The 22,756-nt window shown below is 48.0% G+C and overlaps 1 protein-coding gene and 1 long non-coding RNA gene across 2 annotated transcripts in view; one reads left to right on the plus strand and one right to left on the minus strand.

Moving 5' to 3' along the window:
• Positions 1-209: 209 nt before the first annotated feature.
• The window catches only part of LOC149328670 (uncharacterized), a 33,740-nt gene continuing 11,193 nt past the window's right edge, over positions 210-22,756 (minus strand). Inside the window, exons 2-3 of the long non-coding RNA XR_016285658.1 lie at positions 2,812-2,906; positions 210-357 (exon numbers count right to left, since the gene is read on the minus strand). This is a non-coding gene — a long non-coding RNA (uncharacterized LOC149328670). The remainder of the gene's footprint in view (positions 358-2,811; positions 2,907-22,756) is intronic.
• On the plus strand, positions 4,563-12,621 carry LOC149328671 (uncharacterized). The gene is made up of 3 exons (XM_089561381.1): positions 4,563-5,352; positions 8,647-8,849; positions 11,550-12,621. The coding sequence occupies exons 1-3, from the start codon at positions 5,133-5,135 to the stop codon at positions 11,925-11,927; spliced, it is 801 nt and encodes a 266-aa protein (XP_089417507.1). The 5' UTR covers positions 4,563-5,132; the 3' UTR covers positions 11,928-12,621.

A 22,756-nucleotide genomic window follows, 5' to 3' on the forward strand; every position in this document is an offset into this window, starting at 1 on the left:
CTAGCCACGGGCCAGTTGACGGACCAGTTGGCTTTAGTGACTCTGGCCGAAGACATCCTCTACGCTTGAACTTGCGTGGAAATGAAGTTCTCTCTCTCTCACACACACATCACTGACACAAGCATGAACAACAAGAATTGGGGCGTTGATCTTTAATCTTTCTACTCAAGGCGTGGGAATAACTGTGTACTCGGCGAACCTGTTGAGCTTGTGGAACAGCCACGGCACGAAGGCTTCGATACGGACAAACACGCTGGGCACGTCGCTGCTCCCGCACGAGTATCCGTACGAAGCCAAGCCAAGCAGGTAGGTTAGGCCGTCTGTGCCCGTAACCATTGCTGGTGCAGCCGTGTCGCCCTGAAAGAAGGAAAAGGATGCGGGAGTGCTAATCGATGATTTGCCGTCCCTTGTATTAGCCAACGAGTTAATCCCTTCGACTTCGAGACCCATGCAAAAAGAAGCACCTGATCTTTGGCGATATTGATACGGGACAGAGGCGGTCACAGCTGGTACAACCACACAACAAAGCACACGTGTAACACTGGGCACAGGCCACTACGATGGTTTCGGCCGGGAAGCAGGCGCAAAGCACACAGAACTTAGCCCGCGTCGTTACCGTTCGCTGGGTTCATGTTATTATAGCGCTCACCCGATATGACAGCAACGAGCTTGCGTAAGAAAACCCTGGTAGACATCGGAAAATTTTCATCGAATAAATAATTTTTTTACATTCTCAGGAAAGAGGATTTGGCTTTGCTCGGTTTGGTTTATGGGGTTGAACGTCCCAAATCGACTCACGCTATGAGGGACGCCGGAAGGGCTCCGGAAATTTCGATCACCCCGGGTTCTTTAACGTGCACTGACATCGCACAGTGCACGGGCCTCTAGGATTTCGCCTTCATCGAAATTCAGCCGCCGCGGCCGGGATCGAACCCGCCTCTTTCGGTCAGGAGAGAGAGTGGGTTGCAGTTAGACTAAGCATGATTACTGTCAGGTTCACGTTTTCGATACGTGTATAAATGCGTGTAAACTGCACAAAAACTTCTTGAACTACGAGACGTACCATAATACTTGAAACGGCGCCGATGTGTTGTGGAAGCGCTTTTTTAATCTGTAAAATGGAGCAGGTTGCGAAATAAACAGGAACGAAGCGTGAATCATAGAAGGCGGCTCTAATTAAAGGCGGCAAGGAAGAAATCCACAGATGCGCAGAAGTGCAAGCACAGATGTCTAGCAAGCGTTCAGCCGTGGTTTGACTCTGTGGTACTTGCGGACTTCAGCTTTTTAGGATATCGGAAGGTGCTCATTGACGCTTACAGTGCGTATAAGGTATACGCCGAGCTCGAAGCCAATGACCCCGTTTTCTACCTTCCTTCAGAGCATACTCTGCCACGTTTAGCTGTGCCAGCGCAGCACGAAGACTGGTTTGGGCGCAACAGAGTAGATCGGAGAGGGCTGTGATACCATTTCCTCCGAGATCCGACATCAAGGCAGAATTAGCTGAACCTGCCTGAGCCCTGTAGTGTCCCCCAATATTCAATCCGCTTATGATCATTATAAACACTATCATACGAATCGACCGCGTCGCCGCGTTGAACCCTTCATCACGGCAGTGTTCCCATATATGCTACAGTTGCGCCACTGTTTTCCCTGCGCCGCCCGTAACACTATTCGCGGAGCGGCGGCCACATGATACCGCTCACGTCAAATGTGCAATTTTATGCGGCTCATACCGAGCGCATGAGGCGGAGGAGACCAACCACTCCCATACTGAGTCCAACTGCCTTTGTTACCCGACTGAGGGGGTATTGTATAGCCACCACCGCGAGGAGGAGAGGACAGCAGATCGCAACTTGAGTCCAGCCAGCTTTGTTAGCCGACTGGTGGGGTATTGCATAGCCACCACCGGGAAGAAGAGGGAGCCAGCCGATCCAAACTTGAGTGCAGCCTGTTTTTGTATCCAACTGAGGGGGGTATTGTATAGCCACCACCACGAGGAAGAGGAGGCCAGCCACTCCCATATTGAGAGAAGTATGCTTCTTTACTCGACTGAGGGCGTATTGTATAGGGAACTCAAGCTCAAGTTTGGAAGCGCGACGCCAGCGCCGCAGCGGCGAACCGTGGAAAGTCGGGGCGCCGCCGGAGCAGACGCTCTGCTAGCTGCGCGAGGCGCAGTCTTCGCGATGACAATCGCGGTTCCGCCGAAGCAAAAAAGAGGTAGTACAAAGTATTGAAGTGTCGTGATGCTGTAATGCTTGTGTCGCGCCTGTGGTTCGGCACCACTCACACTGAGCACCACATTTGGGCCACAGGCCTTACGATATTCTGTAAAGGTAATATTCTCGCAGAAATTAAGTACAAACATGGCTTAAGAACTGAAATAAATTAAAAGAACAGTAGGCCTGGATTCACAGGCGTTAATGTTCATCATCCTCACGACTCAGCGAGCGAGATTATGTTGGAAAATCTAGCCACCCTGTATACACAATGCATTGTGATCTCGAGCGTACCTAGAGCTTGGAAAAGCACTAACATTTTCTTATTTCATAATAAAGGGTACGTCAAGGACTTGAAGAATTACAGACCGATCAGCTTATTGTGAGAGGAGCTCAATTAAAAATTATTTACTGTTCTACGGTGAATGCCACATGGTAATCAGTGTGTGCTAACGCATCATGCATCATTACAAAGATAATACGCTGCACTATTCCGTGTGTCTGCTCATTTAACTTTTCATAGATGAAGACATGAAGGCTCTACAATGTGTGATGCGGCAAGTGTTAATATTTCCAAAATTAGCAAAAGCCTTACTGTTGACGCTGAAGTGCAAACTAATGCGTGAGGTCCAAGTAATTTCAGTTCTGCTTGTCTGTTGAGGATGAATTTCTAGCAGGCATCTTGATATCCTGCAGAATAACACATAAAAGCATAACTAACGAAATCACAATCCTTTAAAAAGGGGGCACATCTCAGATTTGAGAAGTGAAACCACCGATTACCTTACTGTGCCGTAACTCATATAATGTGTTCGGGCAAAATTTAGCTTTGAATAAGTAAGACCAATAGGCAAGGCTACAGGGTCGAAAGGGATATGCATTCCATGAATGGGGTAACAAGTTCTGTACGCAATATAACGAGCCTCAGTGCATAGTTACTACACAGTATAAAGGAAAAACCCCATTACATTGATACACCACCGGACACGAATGTACTGAGTAAACTGAACGTGAATGAAAGGTGTCTCTGAATGATACGTACAGTCTTTGCCAAAAGTAACCCGGCACAGGTGGTTTGTTTCTTAGCCGCGTAGCGAACCACTCATGGCAGCCCTTAAAGCTCTGATTCTGTGTAAAGAAAGGTGAGACCTTGTACTTACGTTATGGCACCGTTCGGTCTTTAGGGCTGCTGTAAATGCTGCGTTATACGTCTGAGAAGCAAGAACCTGTTGCTCGGTTACTTTTGGCAAAGACTGTACATATTAAAGGTTAAATCTGCTCCAAATTAATCCAGATATAAAACGAGCTGAAATAGATCTCCCAAAATGGCTTCCTCTCCTAGGCCTATCTGCAGACCAAATGCACACTGCAGACCAAATTTGGAGCAAGTAGGAGGAGTAACTTATCGAAAAAAAATACAGCCACAGTGGTGGTCTAGGGCGCTTAGCATTCGCATCAAAATGTGAGAGATGCTGAGTTCGAACCGCGGTGTAATTAAGTATCGTACGTCGCTCAAACACCAGTGCTTTCAGGCTGCACAGCTTACTAATGATGGGAACAAGCTTTCCCCAGGCCTGGCTCTCTACTAACTTGGGACGGAATGCTTGGAAAATTAATGCTTAGCTCCACATAGTTAATACCAAAACCACGTGGTGCGACGGCGCTCTCTGGCCAAAGCAGTTATTGTGCCATTAAATTTCATCGAGAAAAATTTAGAAAGTCAAGAATGAAGTTTGAATAAAATAGAACGATGCAAAACCTACATTTTTAACTGGTGATAAACAGTCTTCAAATGCGGAACAAGCTCTCCTGCCTCTTCCGGGCATCAAAGATTTATGTGAGTAAGTTTCGTTTGTTTGAATCTTCACTACAGAAGTGCAAGGCGGGCAAAGCTGCTCCACGCATTAAACGATCTTCCCGATTCGCCCCTTCTGTGCGGTGTATCCTTTGTCTGTTCCCTGGTGTAAAATACTGCATACTACGGCTGCTTTAACTGGAAACATATGCGAATTGACCATACAGTATTTTTGTATCTTGGCATTAGGCAAACTTGACGCGTACCATTGCCCGATTCATACAACGCGCTACAAGAGAGCTGCGCTGTTGCAGCGCCATCTCCGAAGCGCGTAGAGAGTTTTTTGTTTCGACGCTTCGAAAGGCGGGCGCAAGGTGCCGCCAACATCAAAACTGCTTTTGCATTTTTTGATGACATACGCACATACGTCGATTTCAAGGCGGTTTTCACGCTCGCTTTTGTGCACCATGCTCTTGCGTGAGTGGGTTCCGCGCAACACGTGACTCCCGTTCCCTTTGCCGGTTGGTAGCCTCCTCCGCCGCACTCCCCTACGGTCCCCAGCTGGCGAGCGGGTGGCGTCGTCTTTGAAACAACCGCCCCGTGTTTCACATTCGCGTCGAGCGATGAGCAAGCATGGAGACAGAGTGAGCACCCGTTATTCCTAGCCAGTCGACGCTTCTCTGTCGGGGGCTTGCATAGGGGAGGAACAAGTCTGCGTTGAGAAAGAGAATCTTTGGCGGCCAGGGAACCGACGCCGTGGATGCAGCGGACGCGGGTTACTGTTTTGCGCCTCGATCTGCGCTGTCGCCTCTCGTTCCCCGAGACCAGTGCTTACGCAGCTGCCGAAGCGAGCGGGGAGCTCTCCCAACACGTGGCGCCATTCGTCCTCAGACGCGTACGCTGTGCGCAGCGCGGGTCTGCCCCGCGGGATGTGTGAAAGTCCGCCCGTACTTCTTGGACAGCCGGCGAGCTCTGGTCTTCCCGGTACTGAAACGCTCGTGCGCCTCGATAGGCGACCCGACGGCACGGTGAACCTGGTACCAGTCAGCGTACTCGTTCCCTGCGAACCTACTGAGCCAGCACCGCATCACTGACTAGCCCGGACGTTGAAACCGCCTGGGATGCGCCGTACGGTCGTGCCTGAAACCGCAGCTACTTCGACGACGATGACCATATCCCACGTAGCGGCCTACTATTTCATCGACCTCGTGAGGGAGAGACCGGTGCTGTGGAATGTTGACAACCCAGACTGCTCGAAGCGCGAATTCAAGGAGCCCATGTGGAATGACGTGGTGTCTCATATGAGGAAAAACAGGCCTGCGTATGGACCTTACACTGCCGGTAGGTGGTTATATCTGTTCTGTTTTAGTGCGCGCTAGTACTTTTAGTTACCAATACCTCAGCAGTAGCAATTTGGGCCTGCTAGTCAGACATGACGAGGTGTGGAAGTGTAAAAACGCAAGGGCAGAGAAGCGGACGACTGGATGAGCGCTAACTATGAACAACTTTATTCAAGCTCTGAGCTTCAATAAAGTTGTTGAAAGTTACTCGTCCCGTCGTACGAGTGCTCGAGAATGCTTAAAGCCGTCTCGTTCGAAACCGCACTGAAAACGAAAGGTTTGGTTTAGGTTTATGGGGTTTAACGTCCCAAAGCGACTAAGGCTATGAGAGACGCCGTAGTGGAGGGCTCCGGAAATTTCGACCACCTGGGGTTCTTTAACGTGCACTGACATCGCACAGCACACGGGCCTCTAGAATTTCTCCTCCAAATGAAAACTAAAGGGACAGAGCGGTGGCAGAGAGAGACAAGGAATTAGTAAAGGCAAAAAAACGCAAGGCAAGGCAAGAAAACGCTGCTCTTTTTCAGTCGCATGTATTGAGGGCGTGCTAATACATCGGTGGCTCTGAGCTATCTTCGCCGCTTCAACCAACTCGCGTTCGAGCCTTCCTTCATGGCGTCCGATTACCGAAGTGTTTGTCAGCAGCGGATAGCGTTTGCAGTGCTTACAACAAGGGGAGGGGGGGGGGGGGGGGTCGTCGAGGGGAAGGGAGCGGTCAGATTCGAGCAGTAGCCGTTATCTAAAGAATTGTCATGCTTGCTTAACCAGTCATTTCGACAGCGACCCGTGTGGCCGACGTAAACTTGGTCACAGCGCAGTGGGATACTATAACAGCACCGTCGTTGCACGAAACAAATATTTGTTAAGGCTTCTTAAGGCCGATTCACACGACGGACCGTTCGCCCGCGGCCCGCGCACTACGTGCTCATGCGTCAGCACATTGAGGGGCGCGCTGCCGGCCGTGAGATGCCGCGGCCGGCAGCGCGCCCCTCAATGTGCTGACGCATGAGCACGTAGTGCGCGGGCCGCGGGCGAACGGTCCGTCGTGTGAATCGGCCTTTACTGCATGTAGATTTCTTTGGACCCTTGCCTGTCGCCATTCGACGAAGCTTCGAAAGTTCGCGGCGCCTTGAAAACATCGTCGACTTGAAGTGAGGCGCGATTCTCTTGAGATTATGGGACACACGATGTACAGTCTTTGTAAAAGTTTAGAGCCCAGGGGGTTTGCTTCTAAGCCTCGCAGTGGGACTCCTGTAACATTCGTGGTAGTCCTACCCATTGGAGGAGGCAGGACCAGAAATCTTCTTACCTTCAGCGAATTTGGAGCGCTGGAGGTGCATTACGAACCAGACAGTGTGCTTCAGAAGCCAACCCCCTGGGCTCCAAACTTTTGACAAAGGCTGTACTATCGGGGACAAAAGTGCTATACTCCACGCGACCGGAACCGGAGCAACGGAAAACTGCGTTTCAACGCCATCTGAAGGCGGCATCTCGGACCCAGACAGCCAATCTGTGACCTTTATTATCAGCAGGCATGTCGCTTGACTCGTTACAACGTTTCGTGCTTTTGGTCGCCAAAATGCCGAGCGGCGCCGCAGCAGTAGTAATCTGGTGGCCCACTTTTCATTCTGTCTTCTTTTTTTCAACGCGCGTTCGAGATACGGCTTGAGAGCCGGCGCACGCACCGTCATGATGCGATCCAATGCCCGCGCGCGCGTGGCTTACTTATCGTAGAAGCAGCGCATTTTTTAATCATTTAAACGAGCCAAGCGACATGCCTAATGATAATAAAGGTCACAGATTGGCTATCTGGGTCCGAGATGGCGCCTGTAGATTGCGTTGCAACGCAGTTTTCTGTTGCTCCGGCTCCCGCCGCGTGGAGTATACCACTTTTGTCCCAGATAGTACGTGCGGTATGACAGTGAACCTTCTGTTCATTTTTTCTTCTGTGTGCATTTGCAAGGGTCATTTTATCTTTCGTATCAGTTTCCGCCACCGCAACAATCATTTCAGCAGGGTCGGCAGAATTTCCTAAACGCTCGACTTGGGTGCTGAAGCTTTCTTTACTCTTGGGGTGACACGACTTGAGAAGCGCTGCATGCAGGCATGACGTTGTTATCCCTCTCTTAGCAAGCTTTGAATGAGCTCAGCCAAAAGGGAGCAGATACTTCTTAGTGCGTGGCACATATGCCCAGCACACATGTCCATTGCCATTGAAAAAACAAACGAATATTTAAAAACTGCATGTTGAGGAAGTGCAAGGGTAAAATTAAAGCTACTAGAGCAACAATTAAAAAATTCTAAAATCGAGGTAGTCGCGAGGTTTAAAAAGTCTCTCGGCTACAAATAAAAAAAAACAAGAAAATCGCTAACATATCTGAAAATTTTTAGAACCAGGTATATCCTTAATATCCTTCAAGGAATCCAGTCATTATCGGTGTATTCTGCCCCTTGACATCTCTGTGAAGTATCGCAGAATTTTTTTTTTAGTACACAGTGTTTCTGTTTTATTTCAGTCGCGGTAGTCAAATTTCATCACGGTTGAACCTAGTTATAACGAAGTTGAATGGGCCTGGCGATTACTTCGTTATATCCGTGTCTTCATTATATTCATTATTTTGTTACAAACCGTTTTGTTACAGTGAGTTCTGTATTGTTTAAGCTCTTTCCAGTTCGCCCTTCAGTGAAAACCAACGCTCCCTTCTCATCATCGACCATGTGCTTCTAGCTTTTGTCATTAGATGGCGCCACAGTGTTTCGCCTCTCTCAGATGTAGCGGCTACCACGGAACACTAAATTTCTTCAGCGACGCCTACCTACCTGTGCGTGAAGAACGTACCTTGCTTTGGAAACTAAAATTTCCGCTACTGTATGCTAAAAATGTCTAAATAATGCCTGGCACTTGAGATTTAGTTTTTGGCACAGCAGTTCTGCCGGCGTGGACTCGCCATTGCACTCGCTGGCCTTATTTACAGCACCGGGGTACATAAAAATGGTTGGTTTAATTTAGTTGGTTTATTGGGGTTTAACTTCCCTAAGGGACTCAGGCTATCAGTAGCATAAAAATTTGCTCACGCACTGATTCAAAAATTCACGGTACAAATTCCTTGAAGCAAGTTCCAAGAAAACCGTTGTGAAATCCAGCACCTTAGACAGCAAGCTTATTTTTGTGGCGACAAAAATTGGTGCTTAAAATTCAGTGTTGGGTCCCTTTAGCATCAGATTTTGAGTTGTTTATAGTGTTTCCTTAATGTGTTTTATGTTCATCCTGAAATGACGGCGATTGTGTCCGCAGCCTCTTTGCGCACTCTGTTCAGCAACAAGCGGCGGACATACCGCAACGAAAGGAAAAAAATCCGACCGAAGGGCGACCAGGACTCGGTCGGGGTCTACGTTGGAAAATGTCGCTACTTCCAGTCCATGTCCTTTCTGGAGCCCATGGGACAGTTGCGGGGCCTCAGTGGGGCTGCTGACGAGGAGACCACGGACCGAGAGACGGTAATCCACTTGTTCGCTTCTGTATGCAGGTTTCCAGAGGCTTGAGAAAAGTTTTCACGAGCTCAGCTTTCTCTGGACGCCTGTTTGCAAAATTCAGCAAGTACTGCTATATCACTTGCCGCATCTCCCAGCGGTACGCAGTAGGCACTGCGAGAATGGGTATATTAACTCCTCAGAAATTAGCGTCGGTATTTGATGCCTTATATACAGGGTGTTTCCCTTAACTTGAAGCAAGGATTAAATAAGAGTGGCACACCAGAGCTAGAAGAAACCAACGACATATTGTTTCTCGCCGTGTGGCCCTTATCAGAGTGTAATTAAAATTATGCTTAATAAGCTAATTAGCCAGGATTAATTAAGCAAATTTTTTATTATTCACTTTAGGGTAACGTGCCTTACATTATGTTGTAGAGGGGGTTAAGAAAGGACCGAGGCAGTTTCTTGCATCAACACATCTCCTACGTAGTCCTTTTTTCCAGCATTTAAAGAAAGCCCACGAAATATGAAAAAAAAAAACACGTAATTGCGCTATTGCACTACCGTAACGTAGCTCTGCCTAGCGTATCCTGAGTGAACGAAGCGTGCGGCAGACGCCGCTCTCAGCATAGTCTTGAAAATCCGTCAGCGCATTCTTCCTGACATGGAAAGCGCCCGCCGCGATCTGCGATAAGGGATAAGCAAGCCATCGACAGCCATTTCCAACGGAGCTTCAATTCAGCCATCGCATGGGCAAAACAAAAACGAAGGGAAACCAGTGAAGAATATTTTAAGGCAATCCTCCGTTTTTTTTTTTTTTCATCATTTAGCAGCCTGTCGAACTGCGAGACGGCTGCTCCCTTGGGCACGGTCAGCGCGCAACGTATCGTTCGTTCAAAACACGATTTGGAGCACGAGTGCAGTCACATGGTTTTTCTTCATATGTCGCGAGCTTTCTTTAAGTGCCGAAAAAAGGACCACGTAGCAGGTACGTTGCTGCCAAAAATTGCATCGGTTCTTTCTTAAACCCCTCTACAACATATGGTAAGGCACTTGACCATAAATTGAGTAATAGGAAATATACAGAATTAATCCTAGCTTATTTAGCAGAATTTAAAAAACTCTGAGGAGCCCGACATGACGAGAAACAATGTGTCGTCGGTTTCGTCCAGCTCTAGTGAGCCACTTTTTTTAAATCACTGGTTCATGTTACGTGAAACACCCTGTATATAGGTTGGAATGTGCCATGAGCCAGTGACAATTTTATTAAAAGTATTTCATTTTTCAAAGGTATGTGCAGGATGCCAAGAGAACTGCCCAAGAGGATCGCTATGCTTGATGACGAAGTTAGGGCTGGACACGATAATTCTCGGGGTCTCTTGCGTGCTGATGCCCTCAAAAATTCTATTTCCCATACCAATACCTGACACAGAAATTACTCATTTCCTATACAAATACTCGGTACTCTCCTGTCAATACTTTGATACATCGCTCAAACCGCCGGTGTTAAGCCAATAATATGATTAGCCAGGTTAAAAAATTCCTGTGTAAATTTACGAATCTTTAGTGTATTCTATTAGTGCGTTGTTTTCGACCGGGTTTATACTAATCTGGCCACACAGATTTCTTTGACCTACACGCATGGTGCATCTGGATTTTAAAAACCTGAGCACTGGGCTGAATGCCGACTGCACACGCACGTTCTCGTCAACGTGTACCGAGCCTCTGTGAACGTCATGGCCCACCCCGCGAACACACGGGTGACTGAAAGCCCGGCAGTGTTGAGATGACAAAGCTTCGGTGCACGCTTACGAGAACATTTCTTACAGCCTGTCTTGGGCGCTTATTCGCCAATTGCTGCCGGATTGCTCCGACAAGGGCGGGTCCAGCAAGTGTTGGTGTTGGCGCCTCTGTGAATATCTCTTACATGGCGGACAGTTTCAAGAGGAGGCAAATGTAGCTCTGTTCGGCAGAGATTCAAGTGTTGAGATAAGATTAGGTAATGAAAGAGGTCAACTTAATTGCAGCGCCCTATGAAAAGAAAATTGGAGGCAGAACGTTAAGAGACTGGAAGCTTGCAGGGTGGGTCAGGGAACAAACGGTGGTTAACGACATCCTAGTTGAAATCAAGGGGAAGAAATGGGCTTGGACAGGGCATGAATTGCGAAGGCAAGATAACCGCTGGTCCTTAAGGGTAAAGGAGTGGATTCCAAGAGATAGGCAAGAGAACAGGGGGCGGCAGAACGTTAGGTGGGCGGATGAGATCAAGAAGTTTGCTGGGACACGGTGGGCACAGCTGGCGAAGGACAGGGTTAATTGGAGAGGTATGGGAGAGGCCTTTGCCCTGCAGTGGAGAGGCCTTTGCCCTGTAGTGGGCGTAGTCAGGCTGTTGATGATGATGAATATCCCGAAAGCAGTCTTCAATTTAAATATTGGAAATGCAATAGTGAGGATTGGATGGTCAACGTGTGTGCAGGACAGGGCTACTTGGAGATCCATACTCTCCTGTAGAGCGCGTTACTGCGATTGCTGATGATAACGAATTGTGCACGGACTTTTCTTTGAGTTCCATGCACAATTCCACCAGGTATCCGATGGCCTTTTTTTATCATATTAACGATATGGACGTGTTTTCTGGCTGCATTTCTGGGAAGGGGCTTACTGCAAATACTTGTAAGTTTGGTTTACATGCCGTTATGGATTCGTCTTGCCGCTATTGTGCAGCCACCCCCGGAGTCATTCGACGAGTTATTGCTGCCGGACGATGACTGCGACAACAACCTACAGTTTCGCATAATCAATGCCACTTCAGTCGAAAGCACAAGGTCATCTTCTCCTGAGGTTGACCGATCCCTGCCTGAGGGCAGCTCCAAACGTCCGAGAGAGCCCAATGACGCCTCAACGGAACCGTTCGAGTTGGACAAGGGAAGCCAGCCTACCCCTAAAACAGCGCGCACTGTTGCCGAGACAGCCGACTGCGACAATGCTGCGATGTACTTTGGGAAGACTGTGGCGGCGTTGCTTCGGTCACTGAGCCCCAGAAAACTGGTCAGGTGCCAGGCTGAGATCCTCGGCGTGATTGAGCGATACCTTGTGGAATGAATGAATTCTTTTTTTATTTGCTTCACTTTGCAGTGCCTTGTTGCCATTTAGTTTTTTTGCGTATAGCGAGTCAAAGACAGTCCGCTTCCCTTGATGCTGCCCCGAAATGAAGCTGGGAGAGAATGTACGAAGGCTGCTAAGCTAAGCCTTCGCTGCATCGACATAACCCGTGCATATCTGTGGGAAGCATCCAAGATTGTGGACCAACAATGGTTGTGATGAAAGAGACTCTATACTATAAGCATTCTTGTACAGCGAAACCTGTCAGTGCCTCAACTTCTGTGATAGTGATCTTAACTTTATGAACGTGCATGGTGTAGACCTCTGAAAAAAAATGATCTCAAATGAAAACAGCCGGTCTTCGCTTCGCTGAGGCGTCTGCTGGTGTAGAAACGCAGTGTGGTGACATTTTGGGTGACGTTTTCCAAGAACGATGTGCTTTGTGTAAACATTGCGTGAAGTCATGCAACTTGCGTTCACCAAAACTAAAACCTTGAGACAATACCTTACGTTTGATATTTTAAAAGCGACGTTTTTGGCAGAACCCTTCTGCGCAGCACCTCCAGCGGCAAAGGCCATTACATACTGAATTTGTTAAAAACTTTTTAGCGACGCATTTCACTGTACACTTCATTTTATTTGCTCATTGGAATAAAACATTTCCCAAACTGCTTGGAGATCTGGCAACACCAAACGTGCAGTTCCGGTCGTCTTATTAGTTTGGTCAACCAAGTACATCATTGCAAGGCGTGCTTTCCTGATAGCGCGAAACTGAGTCTCACGAGCATAATTTCAAAAGCCAAGCCTCTGCCTTGCTTGTTCTGCTTTTCTGTTAATAAGTGCACCTACTCTCCTGCTATTTCGTCAACGACAGCAGTGCTAAACATAAATGCTTCCAGCGCACTTTCAGTACCAATTGAAGTTTGGCTATACCTGAAGACTGCAAGAATCCGCATTGGGGAATGGGTTGGAAAGTACAACTCAGTAACATCGTCATTGAAATGCACAGGTTTACGCATCTGCCCAGCACTGTCTATTACCATCGCTGTTATATCCTTAGCGGATGAAAATTCGCCTGATGGAGGGCCCTGTGTGGTACATTATCCGAGAAAATTGGTGTGACTGTTTTGTTTTTTGGTTCGTGCACTGATGCATCAAGCGCTGTTCAAAATCAAACTTAATCTGCAGGTTTAGAGCCTGTCTTCACTGCAGTATATGTATATATAAGCACACACCACTCTTATACGCAGCTGCGTTGCCATCTCCTTGACTAATGAGAGTGTCTTGAGTCCCTGCCTCTACCATGCTTTTCAGTCACAAGGTTACACAGCCCGACGCAGTTCTAACTATCGAATCTGTCAGAAGTGCATATGGATGAGATATTTTGCTAGTAGCGGTCCTTTTCTTCAAACTATTGCAAGTAATTACGCTCAGAGTAATTTTCATTTGTTCCAGGTGACCAATCTGCGAAATCTGAGATATTCCCATAGGCCAAGAAACCTCGCTTGACTTCGAAGAAAGGCCAACACGACTTGCGATAGAGTTGCCTTGTGCGTAGCGTGCAGTTCACTGCTTTGATGCTTTCCGCCTGAACGCTGAGCAAAGAAAGAATGGCTGTGTCACGGAGCAAGCTTCTGCCACTTGCCACAACGATAAAAATGAGTGTTTTTAGGAATTGTTGTCGCATGCTTTGCGGAATTCGCTTTCCTCTGTCAGACTTGAGCTATTCATTTCTGGACAAAGTTGAACCCTTGGAAATTGATGGCACTAAGCATCAAAAAGAAAACCTTCAGACAAGTTTTTATTCATGTTGCATCACAGACGCGCAAGGCGCAATCGCAGTTAGGACATTAGTGCCGAAATGCACGTGCGTCGCACCTCGCGACACCTGCCGCGGTGGCTCAGTGGTTAAAGTGCTCGTCTACTGAGCCGGTGTACCCGGGTTCGAACCCGACCGCGCCGGCCGCGTTTCGATGGAGGCGGAAAGCAAAAGGCCGGTGTGCTGTGCGATGTCTGTGCACGTTAAAGATCCCCAGGTGGTCAAAATTATTCCGCAGATCCGCTTCGGTACTTCTTTCACTCACACCTTCCTCCTTTCCCATACGGCGCAGTTCAGGTGTCCACCGAGATTTTTGAGACATACAGCGCCATTTCATTTCCTCAGAAACCAATCCACTAATTTGCCAAGTGGATTCAGCCGCTTTTGACAACGACCGGGGCAGAAGGCGGCGAGGCCGATCGATCCAGACCGATTTCCGCCGCCGGAAAAATTCCGCGGCGAGAATCATGGCGGCGTGCTTCGAAGCAGGATTGACTTAATTCGTCGCTGCTGCTTTTGTCAAAACGGGGCACTGGTCTTGCGCTTCGTTTCACCTAACCTATAGGAAAACGTGTGATAAATTTGCTTTTTTTAAATTTGGAGTGACGACTCTGTCTCGTCTAGGCTTGACAGGAGCGTCGATTTTTGAAAGTAATGGGTCTCGTGCTGACAAGCAGGTGGCGCCACTAGCTTGAGCTTTTTGGTAGCGGAGCTAAATGATGTCCTGAATGGTGACGCCGCACAAGTAGTGAAAAGATTAGCTGAGGGAGTTGACGGTATAAGGGCGATAGCACAGCAAGCGCAGATCGTGGTGTGTACAGTGCCGGGGGTACAAGGAAGGAATGGAGAGGTTGCTGACGACGTTGTGAATCTTAATCGAGAGATAAGGCAGTTAAGCCTCGGGAAAGGCTTTGAGGTGGTAGACATAAACAAGGAAGTGCACAGAGCAGGCTTGGGCAGAGGCTTTGGACGAGATGGCATCCGTTTCAGTGGAAGGGTAGGAGAAGGGATAGGCTGGCGCCTGGGAGGCCGAGCGGTAGCTTTTTTAGGGGGTCCGCGGTGGCTCAGGGCGTAGGGGAGGTAGAAGCGAAGTAGTAAATGTAACAATAACGGCTGAGCCCAATAAAATGGCTACTAGGAGGACCAGAAAGAAAACTACGAAAAAGAAATTTAACGCCAGGATCAGTTACATAAGCATGCAAGGGGGTAGAAAGAGAGCGAAATGGCTAGAAATAGAACAGCAGTTAAAGGACGAAGAAGTAGGTGTGTACGCTCTATGCAAGACACATCTGAGGCATCTAGAAGATCCACCCTTAATCGATGGCTATGTCTGGGAAGGTTGCAGTTAAAATCTCCCCTCTGCGGCTGCGCCAGTTGAAATCCTCTCTCAAGATCTCGTAGAGGGAAATTGGGTTGATGATAATTGTTGTAGGATTCTTGACGTCTTGCAGATTCGAATTGCTCAATCACAATGCAAGAGGACACTTCTGGAGAGGTTAACTTTTTATAACAATTAAAAGCACAAAAGAAGGTACAAGCAAGGAGAAAACATATTTACACTTGACTGACTCGATGTGACGAAACCAGCCCTCGGTCCTGCCGGAGCAGCTGGTTTTAAAACCTATGTCCCTGCCCTCGGCGGGGAGAATAACCAATCAGGTCACAGCACAAACATCCACCCAATAACTTATTGGGGAAAGGAAAACACAACCAATCAATGATTGGAGAAAGAAGGTAACTCATCGCGACACCGTACACATATGTACACTTTCCACCATCACGATTTCGGATAACTATGCTTTCCTGCTGCGAGCTTCGCGAATACTCACTTTCACGCCGCTGCAGACATGGTACAAAAAGCCACGCACTGTGACGCGGGTTCGCCTCGCCGTAAACACGTGCACACAGGATGCGACCTAACGACTCAATCCATGAGGGGAGTTTGACCTCTCCCTTAATCCCCCGCCATCCGGCACCCCGCGTATCCCGCTGGGTTGAGCTCACCCCTTCTGTGCGGTTGTGCAGAGGGCCCAAGAGAAAGAACGTAATGGGCATTCCACTACGCGACCGGATGCGGCAAACAAAATACAGCACCGCGAACTTCACTGGTGCAACATAACAACAACGGAGGAAAAGGGAGGAGGGGTAGGTATGCTGATACATCAAGGAAAAAATTGGCAAAGAATAAAATCAACTTGCAAAGAATATGTCTGGGTATCAGGTATAATTGCTGGTAAAAGGACATGGCTAGGGGTAGCTTAGGGACCGGAGACAAATGCAGGCAAGAAAACAAGGATCTAGTTAAGTGCCTCAATGACGATATAAAGCATATTGAAGACGGTGTCTATATTATTCTGCTTGGAGACATGAATGGCCGCATCGAGGATCTGAATGGATACACAGATTGTAACGGGAAGTGAATGCTAGACTTCTGTGAGCGGCACAACCTAGTTATTGTCAATAGAGAAACTAAGTGTGAGGGACAAATCACGTGGGAATCCCGTAACAGGTAAACAACCATTGACTCTGTCTAATGTCGCAGGGCATGTATAGCAAGCTCGCAATGATGGAAATAGACGAAGACGGGAAGTACAGCCTAGGAAGTGATCATAAACGTATTAGTCTACAGTTGGGAGCCCTAGTCCAAAGAGAAATGCAGCGAAGTCAAAAAGGCAACGCAAAATTAAACGATGAACAAATAGTGCTAATAGCAGCCGATATAAAAGAAGTAATCTAGAAACGCCCCAGGGAAAAGTGGAATTATAATCAGTTAGAACTACTCATCGCTACAAAAATGAAACAAGTGAAAGGAGTAAACCGCTGGAGAAGAAAGCGGAAGCCACGAAGCTGGTGGAATATGGAAATTAAGGAGGCCATCAAACAACGACGGGCGGCTTCAAGGGAACACAGAGAATCAAAGAGGACGCAGTTATCTGAAGAGGAAATAGGCGAAAAATGCGAATCTTATCGACAAAAGAAACAGGAATTTCAGGTCCTCGTCCAGGCTAAAATAAAGCAGTCCTCTGATAAATGGCTGGCTGAAGCTCGCGAGGCAAATAAAGGGGGGCCAAGAAAATTCTGGAACCATAAAAGCTGGTTGGGAAAAACAAATCAAAGAACGCAGGAACAGATTATAGATGCTGAGGGAAAATGTTTAGAGGGAGACAATGCTGTGAACTACATTACGTCATTTATAGCTGCGTCTTTTAGCAACGAAAATGGGGTAATCTCCCCAAGTGAGGTGGCAACACAGGACAGCACAATAGAGAACTGCTTAGAACAAATTAGTCTTAACTGGAAAAAGGCGGAAGCAAATATTCCTAAAACTACATCCGCGGGGATAAACGAAATTCCAATTAAGCTGATTAATGATCTTGGGCCAAGAAGCAAGGAAGCGCTGATAAAAGCATTGGAGACAGTCATAACAAATAAGCAAATCCCGCACAGCTGGAGACAGAGTAAAATTAATTTGATTTATAAAGGGAAAGGAGATAAGATGTACATAAAATACTTGCGTCCGATTGCGATAACATCTGTTATGTACAGGCTGGCAATGCAGGCGGTGAAATTAAAAATGCAGTCATGGGTAGAAGGTAATCGGATTCTCGGAGAACTTCAGAATGGGTTCAGAAGGGGAAGGCGCTTAGATGATAGCCTGTTCGTGCTTACCCAATGCATAGAAATAGCTAAGGCGCAAAACAGACCTCTGTATTTAGCCTTTCTGGATACAAGCGGTGCATACGATAACGTGAACAGGGAACTCCTATGGAGCATATTAAAAGATTTAGGTATCGATCATGAGGTAATTGATTTTCTACAGGGAATCTACCGAGATAATAAAGCTGAAATTACATGGGAAGGGAAAAAAAGTACCACAACTGTGGGGGTGCACAAAGGATTAAGGCAAGGTTGTCCCCTATCACCGCTGCCGTTGATGCTTTATGTGATAAATAGGGAAAGAAGGCTAGAAGAAAGTAAGCTAGATTTACAGACTTTGGTTAATCGTTGTGGAGACGAAGGAGACGCTCTAGGATACAGTTTTAGCTCAACTAAGTCAGGTGTGATTATTTTCAACGATACAAATGATCAGGTGCTTCCAATACAAGGCCTCGAAATACCCAAAGTGGCCGAATACAAATACCTCGGGATACGGCTAAACGAAGGGCAGATATACACGGAAAAGCATGAACAGGCTCTCAGGGCAAAAGGACTAAGAAACGCCGGGATAATGAAACATAGGGCATTATGGGGGTACAACAAATATGAAGTACTGAGAGGTATTTGGAAAGGAATAATGGTGCCGGGGCTTACTTTCGCAAATGCGGTTCTGTGCTTAAGGGCAGAAGTGCAGTCGAGATTAGACGTAAATCAGAGAGCTGGTGGAAGATTGCCACCACGGCAAAACCACAAACGAGGCAGTACAAGGGGATATGGGCTGGGTATCGTTCGAAGCACGGGAAGCTAAGAGTAAAATACTATATGAAGAACTCCTGAGGAACTTGGACGATAACAGGTGGGCAGCTAAGGTATTTAAATATTTGTACAGAAAGGTCGTTGACTCAAACTGGCGGAAAAGAACTAGAAAACTAAGCAGTATGTATTCCGGTCATGAGGACGGAGAAATAAAGAGCATTAAAGGGGTGGAGACACCAAATTTGTGGTTCGCGCGTTCTTAGTTGCAAACGTTTCTTATGGCTCCAGGAAGCATGATACACACTCAAAGATTCATATATTCACAGCGAATAATTTATTATAGCATTTTTAGGTGAACGATTTTCGGTTTCGGTTTCGGAACGCCGAGTTGTACAGTGACGTCACAGAGGGGGAAGATCAACTGCTTCGCTTGGTCACGTGGGCCCACAAAAGTTGTGACGCACCTACTGCTGCATCGTCTGCTTTCCCACACACGTGCTGACCAGCGCATATGAAAACAAACAACTGCACGTCTAGTCCCAGCAGCTCGGATTCTGACAGATCTGATTCCAACGAGTGAGGACATCGACTTTTTTTTTGTTCGCACGCTAATATCGCCTTCGCGGGTTCGCGTGAGGATGCGAAACACTTTGCAAAATGCCAGTAAGCATCGCTGCGCCGCTCTACCCAAGCTGCGCCCACAACCGGTGTCACACTTCGCTGCCGTGCAGCAGTACCTGAGCGCTGCTTGGGATGGTGTACAAATATCACAAGAAAAGACAAGATCACCTTGTTATCAGAACTGCCAGCTATACTCGAGCAGCGACAAAGCATGTCTGCTTATGTTGGGAGCTTTCGGCAACGGCACCGCTCGCGGGCGCTCCGGGCGACGAGCTCTGCTGCTGCCTGGCTGCCGTGGTCGTCGCTAGGCCTATAGCCTGTTTAGCAAGCGGCCGGCGCTTCGGAAGTCGCCTGCGCTATAATAAAAGGCCTACTTTTCACAAATAGCTGTAGTGTTAACAGAATCATCTCACAATAAAATAATAGTATGGTCAATCTCCTCGACGCCTTCGGCAGCGGAGCTAGCGGGCGCCAGGCGAGCCGGACCCCGACGTCGCGCCAGCGGCAGCTGCTAGGCGCGGTTGTGAGAAATTTGCTCATATCACAGTTGTTACCTCTACTAGCAGCTCAGTATTGGTCAGCGATCCTCAAAAATGACACTTTTTTCACATTTCTTGTCCCATGGTTTATTATTTACGTCAAGAACACTCTTTAGCTCGCTTTTATGACGTCGGCAGACGGTATCCAGGCTGACCTACCGGCCGGCAGACTCGGCGTACTTCACGTCCGCACAAGAAAATACAAAACAGCCATGCCACCAGAAAGGATGCTTTCTATATTCGAGATACGACAGCATGCATCTGTGCTAAAAGTGGATCTTTCGGCAGCGACACTGCCTGCGGCAACGCCGGCCGACGACCTGCGCGCTGGTCCCAGACTGCCCTAGTCGTCGCTAGGCCTAGCTGCTTTCGATATCGACTCCGCAGCTGAGGGAGCTTCGGGACTGGCCAGCGCTCAGAAACGTGCTCCGCTCGGCACCCCTTTACTGTGAACTCGTCCCATAATAAAAGATATGCTCGATTTCCACGACGTCTTCAGCAACAGAGCTAGCAGACGGCAGGCGAACCGCACCAGGTAGCAGCAGCACAAAACCGGCTATGGGATGAAATTTGCTTGCATCGCAGTCATCACTTCTACCAGGAACTCGGTATTTGCCAACGATCGTCACAAACGATGCATTTTTGATATTCATATATCCCAGGGTTTGCTATGAACGTGAACAAACAATACTATCGCGTTCTTCAGATGCCGGCGTTCGGCACGAAGACTGGCGCAGGCCGCGGCTCCAAGGAGTGCGCCTATGTCATCATGACGCTGCCGCTCTACGCGCTCGCATTGGCTGCCGCTTCCCGTTGTTGTTGTTACCGCGAGCGGCCCGCCGTTGACATCTAGCAGGCCGGACGCAGGCAACGAGCTGCAATCGGACGTTGCGACGCTGTTCGCAACGGCGCGCCGCAAACCGAGCGAGTGGCGGTTAGCAGCAAACGCGGCTCGCTGGTGCGTCGACTGCGCTCACGCGGCTGTGCCCCGCTCATCGTACGTCACTGTATTTTGGTATGACGTCACTAAAACTTTATTTTTCAACATCCCTTGTGACGTCATGGTTGATGGCGCTAGCGAATGGGTCTAGGTCGTGAGAGTGAGCATTTAGGCAATCTTTGGAACGGAATTAAAATATTTTTTAAACGTTTGTTGCGTCCAACACCTGGCAGTGACTGCCCTTGCATACATAGGAATCCCATAGCAGGCTTTTTATAGCTTCAAAATTTGGTGTCTCCACCCCTTTAAACGACAGGTTAAAAACGCGGAACTTAAAAATTGGATTAATTCAATGGAAAAGAAACCTAGTGTAGAACTATATCGATACTTTAAAAGGCAGATCAGGAAAGAATTTTTCAATGATAACTCAAGAGGCAGTGCCCTACTCTTTGAATCTAGGTCAGGGGGACTTAGAATGCGCCGCTACAAAACAAAATTAATGAAGATGACGGCACATGTGCTGTGTGTGGTAGATCTGAAGAAACAATTGAACACCTCATAATCAAATATGGTGGTATACGTCCGGATGTCGATGCAGGCACAGTCACTCTTCCGGAGGCCCTAGGGTTTAAAGATCACAATGTTCATGTAAATTAATCTGCAGTGGAAGTTAGCAAAAGGCGATTGGAGGATTGGAGGCTGAAAAGCAGTGATGTGGCATAAGTTTAGAAGTCTAGGAAACCGTAGGTAAAGAAGATGGCGAATCTTAATAAGAATTGACAGCACAGTTGAACAAAAATAAAGAAAGAAAAGCTGAGCATGGTGGCAATTGCCACCACCCCGTTTCGAAGGGGGCGCTCCTATCCATCCATCCATCCATCCATCCATCCATCCATCCATCCATCCGTCCATCCATCTACCTACCCACCCACTTATCCATCCATCCATCCATCCATCCATCCATCCATCCATCCATCCATCCATCCATCCATCCATCCATCCATCCATCCATCCATCCATCCATCCATCCATCCATCCATCCATCCATCCATCCATCCATCCATCCATCCATCCATCCATCCATCCATCCATCCATCCATCCATCCATCCATCCATCCATCCATCCATCCATCCATCCATCCATCCATCCATCCATCCATCCATCCATCCATCCATCCATCCATCCATCCATCCATCCATCCATCCATCCATCCATCCATCCATCCATCCATCCATCCATCCATCCATCCATCCATCCATCCATCCATCCATCCATCCATCCATCCATCCATCCATCCATCCATCCATCCATCCATCCATCCATCCATCCATCCATCCATCCATCCATCCATCCATCCATCCATCCATCCATCCATCCATCCATCCATCCATCCATCCATCCATCCATCCATCCATCCATCCATCCATCCATCCATCCATCCATCCATCCATCCATCCATCCATCCATCCATCCATCCATCCATCCATCCATCCATCCATCCATCCATCCATCCATCCATCCATCCATCCATCCATCCATCCATCCATCCATCCATCCATCCATCCATCCATCCATCCATCCATCCATCCATCCATCCATCCATCCATCCATCCATCCATCCATCCATCCATCCATCCATCCATCCATCCATCCATCCATCCATCCATCCATCCATCCATCCATCCATCCATCCATCCATCCATCCATCCATCCATCCATCCATCCATCCATCCATCCATCCATCCATCCATCCATCCATCCATCCATCCATCCATCCATCCATCCATCCATCCATCCATCCATCCATCCATCCATCCATCCATCCATCCATCCATCCATCCATCCATCCATCCATCCATCCATCCATCCATCCATCCATCCATCCATCCATCCATCCATCCATCCATCCATCCATCCATCCATCCATCCATCCATCCATCCATCCATCCATCCATCCATCCATCCATCCATCCATCCATCCATCCATCCATCCATCCATCCATCCATCCATCCATCCATCCATCCATCCATCCATCCATCCATCCATCCATCCATCCATCCATCCATCCATCCATCCATCCATCCATCCATCCATCCATCCATCCATCCATCCATCCATCCATCCATCCATCCATCCATCCATCCATCCATCCATCCATCCATCCATCCATCCATCCATCCATCCATCCATCCATCCATCCATCCATCCATCCATCCATCCATCCATCCATCCATCCATCCATCCATCCATCCATCCATCCATCCATCCATCCATCCATCCATCCATCCATCCATCCATCCATCCATCCATCCATCCATCCATCCATCCATCCATCCATCCATCCATCCATCCATCCATCCATCCATCCATCCATCCATCCATCCATCCATCCATCCATCCATCCATCCATCCATCCATCCATCCATCCATCCATCCATCCATCCATCCATCCATCCATCCATCCATCCATCCATCCATCCATCCATCCATCCATC

This window comes from Amblyomma mixtum, chromosome 9 (assembly GCF_055824585.1).
Source record: "Amblyomma mixtum isolate Tamu chromosome 9, ASM5582458v1, whole genome shotgun sequence".
Taxonomy (NCBI): Eukaryota; Metazoa; Arthropoda; class Arachnida; order Ixodida; family Ixodidae; genus Amblyomma; species Amblyomma mixtum.

What these genes read in the sequence shown, in the direction of transcription:
- LOC149328671 (XM_089561381.1), top strand. Translation starts at nt 5,133, where the DNA reads ATGCGCCGTACGGTCGTGCCTGAAACCGCAGCTACTTCGACGACGATG. An exon ending in GTATGGACCTTACACTGCCG is followed by an intron (nt 5,353 to 8,646) that starts GTAGGTGGTTAT and finishes TTGTGTCCGCAG; the next exon opens with CCTCTTTGCGCACTCTGTTC. An exon ending in AGACCACGGACCGAGAGACG is followed by an intron (nt 8,850 to 11,549) that starts GTAATCCACTTG and finishes GCTATTGTGCAG; the next exon opens with CCACCCCCGGAGTCATTCGA.